A 7,143-nucleotide genomic window follows, 5' to 3' on the forward strand; every position below is an offset into this window, starting at 1 on the left:
TTCTGCCTGCTGCTTATTTATTTATTTGATGTTGGATTTTGTTTACACGGGCAGAGTGCTGACCTTCTGAGCTGGCTTCTAGTGTCCAAATGACAGTATCTGCAGAATCCATGTCCATAAACGTCCTGGGATAAACTAGTGGAAAAAATATTAATGCTGACATTGCTTTCGTTATGCTGTATTCCATGTTGGTTTTGCAAAATGAGATCTGTTTTTTTTTGTAATACCTCTGATGAAATAAAGTGGAACACCCGCAGGCATGATTTAAAGGGGAATTGCAGTCCCAATTTCTCAAACTCATTATTAAACCGTGGTGACAAGTTCATTGACGGTATAGATACATTTACCAATTTTGAATTAAGCACAAAACCGTGAAAATTCTGCAAGGACTGGAAGTCGCCATGTTGTCGCAAAACCCCTGGTCTCTCCACGGGCAAGAGCGCAAGTTCCCTGTGATGTGAGGAGGCCCTTCCCACTCACTAGTCACTGTGCTGGCTAATGAGAGGCGATGCACGAGCGATAAGTACAGGTTATGCAGCAGATATTTCACCACAGAAAGTTTCCAACGTGATCTGCCCACAGAGTTAACGAGGAGAATTTGTCGACAAAACCGCCTCGAGAGTCGAGAGCAATATTTCTGTTGCCAAGTTTTCACAAGCCTGCTTGTTTGCAATGTAATAAGGCCACCACACGTTGCCTCATTCTGATCCGCAGAACATGGCGCTGCTGGTCTATTTTATGATGTCTTTTGAAGGTTTTACAAGTTCGATTCAATTCAGTTTTATTCGAATAGCGCTTTTTACAATGGACAAGGTCACAAAGCAGGTTTGCAGATTTCCGGGCCTGAACACCCCAGTGACCAAGCTTAAGGCGACAGTGGCAAGGAACAAGTCCCTCAGATTAAAGTAGGAAGAAACCTTGAGAGGAACCAAGGCTCAAAAGGGGAGCCTATTCTCTTCAGGCCGGCACCGGGTTACTGTGTAGCTGTGTTGTAGTGCACTCATCGATGCCGATTCTTTCTAGCCCCCGAAATATAAAAATAGCTTTGCAGTTCTCCTTTAAGCACTATTGTCCGTGGAGTGTCTTATTAATACCCTGTCTCAGGCAGGGCTGGCAGATTTAACACACAGCTCTCGTTTCATCCCTCATTCTAACTCCCCTGCATCCTTCTTCTCCCCTGCAGCCTCCAAAAGCTCCCGCAGGGACATGTCGGCCTGGTTCAACCTGTTTGCCGACCTGGACCCTCTGGCCAACCCAGATGCGATCGGCCGCTCGGACGACGAGCTGTTAAACGCCTGAAGGGGGCGCCGGTGGGAGAGGACGGTGTGACCAACACGAGGGTCCGGCCCCCCCGCGGACTGGTTAGGTTCGGCTGGGTTGTGGGGCGTGGGTCGTCATCTTGCCTCATAATTCTGGACCGCCTTGCGAGAAAGACAGGGTTATCGATTTCTCCCAAGATACAACTTAGCCTATAAAGACAACCTTTCATCTTTAAACTGGGGAGGAGCGTTGTCACAGAAAATCGTGTGTGAAAAGAAAGAGACTCGCTCTCCTTGGCCGAGACTCAGCTCCGTGAGGTTAGCGTCCGTAAATGAGAAAAACAAAGCAAATTCTTGAGTCTGCAGGGTTTATGACCCCGGAGAATCTCTCCATTTGGATCAACAAGTACATAATTAACTCTTAAATTTGTATTATTTTTAAGGTTTTTCTGAACTTCAAACCGAAAGATCTGGTTCCGTATGTTTTTGTATAAGGCGTTGAGCAGATACAGAGTTTAATTGAAAAGTAAACTAGATGGAACAGGTTTGCTGACAGAAGAAGTCAGGCTTGATGATAAAGCTGGAATGATCAGTTTTCTGTATCTGTCGATTTCTAAAAAAGTCGATGCATCTTTTAATCAAAGCTGTGGAACGGTAAAAATACAACAGCTCAGATCTCTGGATTAAATAACCACAGTGATCAAATCGACCCATTTGTGCACTCTGCAGCTCAAGAAATTGATTTATTTTCTTTCACACATGGAGTCGCTGAGTCTGAAGAGGAGTTAGCAAAGAAGCTCTCTGCTCAGGCAAAACTCTGAAACAGAAGACCAAAAAATTCAGTGTGTGGTATCGTCTATCAGATGACGCAGTGTGTCAGTGGATCAGCTCATCTTTAGCTGAAAACACATGGTTTAATCACATGGGTGATTAAGTGACTGAATTGCAATATTGTTTCATTTCCCGTGGTCAGAGAGCTGAGAGTAAAACCCTGTTCTGTCTGGCAGTCCTCTGGAATTATGGCACCAGGTGTCCACCCTAGAAATAGACCTTTTGAGTTCTTATGCATTACTGTAGTCAAAGGGACTTGATGTAATGGGAAATGATATTGTTTTTAATGCTGTTTTTTGTGTTTTGGTTTTTAAAACAGTATTTAATATGAATGACATTTTCACATTCCCCCGGCTCTGAATTCGCTACAATGAGACTGGAAGCCAGCAGGGCTGTCCACTGAATGATTAAAACTGAAGTGCAGCTCAAATAAAGTGTTCTGTGCTAAAGCTGATAACCATAAGGATGGTGTTTCTTCAGTTCTCTTCAAATGATCACACAATATACTCGGTAAAATAAAACAGCTAAGGAATAATAGGTACACTATATGTGCTACAATTATTATGATCGTTTATTTAGTTATATAGTTCAGCACAAGAGCACCAAAAACATTTCAGTCTGTATTATTTATGTAGTTCTGGAGATATCTAAATAAAGCAACGATAGAGCAAATAGTGAGAAATTGCTAACAAAGAATCCAGTAGCCAGCACTAGTGAAACCTCCTTTCAACAGACAGAAGCTGGACTATTATTTATTGCGCACAAAATAAATTTAAGCAGCTTCTGTGCTGTTTGTTTCTACCTTGAAATTGTCAAGGTTTCTACTGTAGTCGTTACAGGAAAAAAAAAAACTGCTGTTTTCTTTAGCTTTGGCTCATAGTGAGAAAAAAGATATAGCAAATGGGGAATATATTTTATTAACTCTAAATGGCTGCCAATGGTTAGATGGCTGAGAATATAATAGGGAAGAAGCTAACAAGGTTTGGAGTATATTTGGGAATGTTGTGTGAATTAGTGGCTTGTGTGAAGATGCCACTGGAATGCAGTGGTGATGTGAGGTTTCTTTTGGAATCCAATGTTCCATGTGCTACAGATCTAACAGTCCCAGACGAGAAATACTTCTGTTGTATGAACCACTTAAGACATCAGCATCCCAAAAGCACACTTACACATGCCCAGCACTTTACTTTCTCACTGCCTGGCACTGCTGGATTGTCTGTGACCATGCAGTCCTACTGTTTCAAACCTGGTCTAACGTGGCTGCTTGTGTAAAGGTTGCATTGACTTTATTTAAGACTGTTTACTTGGTTTTCAGTGTGTAAAGCAGCCTTTTCATTAAATAGAAATGTTTCATCGAATGGGATGGGTTAAAAAGATTTTAAATTCTTAAAAAAATAGACATTGGATAAATTGCTAAGCATTTTTGAGTGAATCAGAAAACAAAGACTAGCTTAGAACTCGATAAGACGATAAGGCTGAGATGTTTAAGATAAACCCATACCGCATATACAGACAGAATTTGTCAGGCCTTTCAAATCATGATGAATATATGACCAAAATTTAACAGCAACTGTAGCTGTTCTTCCTGCCACTGCAAAGAACTGTAATGGCTTCACAAACTCTGCCTGGCAGTAGTTGTGGACTTTAAAATGTTATTTTAGGGAAGCTGGTTTAGAACTTGAACGCTATTGATCTGTAAAATCTGTCAGGAGGGACGAGGTATTCTGCTGCTGAAGAGAGGCTGTAGGAATAAAAATGAAAATGATCATCAGGAGAAATGTTTGAAGCATGCGAAGAGGATAATTCTGAAGAGTGTAATGGCAACTTCCTCGCCTCAAAATTGTCCTGGCTGTAGATACAGAAAATGATTGTCCATTTTACCCTTAAATCTGCACCCACTATGCACACTTCATGTCTGCAGTACTGCTTTTTCCAGCTAGTAAAAGCTTTGAGCAGTGGCATCTTTCATGACTCAAGAATCTCAGTAGACGAAGGCTGTGGAGTTTTCTTACATTATACCGCTGAAAACAAAAGTGGTGATTGCAGTATATCTGGAAGCAACACTTGCCTTGCTGTTACAAACTGGCCATTGCATTTTTATGTGTGTTTATTTTGAAATGTGTTTTAATGTGTGCTGTTCTAAGTTACCTGCATTTATAAAGAAACTGTTAGGACATTTATAGAATGTTCTGTACACCTAACTGTTTCAGTGGTGCAGAGATTGTCATGAAATCTGTGTATGAATTCTGCATTAATGGCTAAGCAGACCATAGATCATAAGTTTTAATACAGGTTGACAGTATGTGCCTTTTAGAAGACAATATGATGAAACAGTACAACCATTTTAATATTGCTAAAGTTCCTTGTTTTGTCTGTGAAATTTGCCCTGATAATGCAAAGAAATGAAAGCGATGCAGGAAATCAGTGGGGAATCTGGGATTCAAGTGATCATTTTTATCCATGATCCCGTTTATTGTAACGTTAAAGGTTTTGAAATCACATCTGTCTTTTTCCAACACATTCAATCAAAGGAAAGACTCAATTACATCACATTCAGTTTCCATGTATGAGTCTAGGGACCAGTCGGATTCAGCACAAAACAGAGCACATATGGGACTTCTGCATAGTAGGATATAGGACCTCTGAGATGTTGGCCTGTTCTGATTAGTATCACAATGAGCACTGCCGCCACAGTGAGCTAATTAAATTTGAAGTAAATGTGCATTTTATAGCCCTCAGAATGATCTTCATTCTTCAAAACAATTTGAATTGAGGCCCCCTTTTCTTTTTGGGAAACTTTTTTTTTCTGGTTTGGTTATCGGGCATCATTTTGTGAAAGACCCAGGCCCCGGCCTTGCAGTGCTACCGTCTTTCTGCTTTTCAAACATACTTTTCAGTCACTTAGACCGATACGGTTATTGCTCTCAATGGAGCTTGTATTCCCCCTGGGGAGACTGCTGGAGCACAATCACTCCAAGTTCCTAGATTCTCATCTGAGACGTTGTGAGAGCAGGGCTGTTTCTCACCTCTCGTAGATGTATTTGAAATGGTTAACCTGTTTTACTCACTGCCATGAAGAGAAGAGCATGTTTAACTGTTAACTCTTTATCCTCCCTTCTTTGTTTCCCAACAAATCTTTTGTGTGGCTTCAGTTGACACTACAGGTATGTTCTTTTCTCGCATTAGGAGTTCAGAAGTGTGGTTGTGGGTTTTTCTGATTAATGAAAAAAAATGCAAATGAATGTGCAGTATTGATCTTTTCAGTCATGTTTTTTTTTTTTGGGTGAAGGAGAGATCACTAATGTTTCGTTTTGTTTTTATTTTTTACACGGGCGAGAATGTATTTCCAAGAGGATCACAAATTCTTTTGATCTTAACACTATTTTTTTCCAATCTATACCTGTATTGATAAAAAAAACATGTTTGCTTGAATCTTAAAACTTTGTACACAAAAAATAAAGGTTTGGGAGTCATTCTAACATATTCAAACTTTTCTGTACTTGTTCTTGAGTTGGATGTGGACTGATATGTGACATAGTCTGGCATTGTGTCCGATCATTTACTCTATTTCTATTGTTAGTCACATAATAATTAATAGCTTACACTTATATAGCGCTTTTCTGGACACTCCACTCAAAGCGCTTTACAGGTAATGGGGACTCCCCTCCACCACCACCAGTGTGCAGCCCCACCTGGATGGTGCAACGGCAGCCATAGTGCACCAGAACGCTCACCACACATCAGCTCTCAGTGGGGAGGAGAGCAGAGTAATTAAGCCAATTCATAGATGGGGATTATTAGGAGGCCATGATTGGTAAAGGCCAGGGGGAAATTTGGCCAGGACGCCGGGGTTACGCCCCTACTCTTTTTGGGAAACGCCCTGGGATTTGTAATGACCACAGAGTCAGGACCTCGGTTTTATGTCTCATCCGAAGGACGGCACCCTTTTACTTTATAGTGTCCCTGTCACTATACTGGGGCATTAGTACGCACAGACCGCTGAGTGAGCGCCCCCAATAACACCTCTTCCAGCAGCAACCTTAGTTTTTCCCAGGAGGTCTCCATCCAGGTACTGGCCAGGCTCACACCTGCTGAGCTTCGGTGGGTTGCCAGTTGTGAGTTGTGAGGGTGATATGGCTGCTGGCTGTAGTGGTTATTATATTAAAACTTATATCAAATTATAAAAAGGCTGTCAGAAACACCAGATACACAGTTACTTTGTCTTATGTGTGATACTTTTCTGAATATTCTAATCTTTGCGCCGTTTCTTCCCTTGCCAGTGTGTTTCACTAGTCGAGCCTTGGTGAGCTCATACTTGTCACCACTCTGCGTGAAGCCGTGTTGATCTGGGGGGGTTGAGGTTGCTGGGCGGCAGCTCAGATTTCTGCTGGAAATGCAGAGAATGCTGTACTGCCTCTTGCTGCTTTCACAAGTCTTGTAAAAATAGGCTGAATTCACTCTGCCCCCAAGGGTTGTAGAACAAACGTCCCTAAAACAGCAGTGCTACACGTTGTCTCCTCAGCAAAAAAAAGGTTTATTGCCAAGACTCAGATTAGAGACTCAATTTGCTTTTTCCAGCTAGTAAAAGCGTTGAGCGAAGAAGTCATTCCTTTCTTTTTATGTTAGGGTCATCTCTCCTGTGATGAAGTGAAAGATATGGAAAATGTTTCCAGTATTCTTCGTTTGTGCATCTTCCATAATGTGCTATAACCTTCCCACTCCTGATTAATAATCAAATAAACCTTGTTCTGGCAGATGTTAATTCTTACCATCACATTCCCAGAGGGCTGGGGTGCCTGCCAACCTTGTAAAACATTTACTGGCAAGTGGTCTGATGCATCGATGCCTTTTATACAACGCAATGTTTCTGATGCTGAAAAAAAATGTACTGTTTTTGACTTGCTATTATTTCCTTGAAATGAGCAGCTCTTTTGGTTTCAGATGTGAATGCCTGTTTTATTCGGTGTTGATTCCTTGCAGATGCTTGACTTTCTTTTGTGACGCAAGACGTATCGGGCTTTAAATGGAGCAGACAGGAAAAAAGGCATTGAAA

At 41.4% G+C, this 7,143-nt stretch overlaps 1 protein-coding gene across 5 annotated transcripts in view; it reads left to right on the forward strand.

The window, feature by feature from the left end:
- ical1 (islet cell autoantigen 1-like) overlaps nucleotides 1-5,573 on the forward strand; it is a 43,523-nt gene extending 37,950 nt beyond the window's left edge. For all 5 annotated transcript variants that reach the window (XM_088606709.1, XM_088606708.1, XM_088606711.1 and 2 more), the window contains one exon: nucleotides 1,184-5,573. In XM_088606709.1, the coding sequence (XP_088462835.1) occupies nucleotides 1,184-1,299 (116 nt within the window). In that variant the 3' untranslated portion in view covers nucleotides 1,300-5,573. The remainder of the gene's footprint in view (nucleotides 1-1,183) is intronic.
- The last annotated feature ends 1,570 nt before the right edge of the window (nucleotides 5,574-7,143 follow it).

The sequence above is a fragment of the Lepisosteus platostomus genome, chromosome 14 (assembly GCF_059453375.1).
Source record: "Lepisosteus platostomus isolate fLepPlt1 chromosome 14, fLepPlt1.hap1, whole genome shotgun sequence".
Lineage (NCBI taxonomy): Eukaryota > Metazoa > Chordata > Actinopteri > Semionotiformes > Lepisosteidae > Lepisosteus > Lepisosteus platostomus.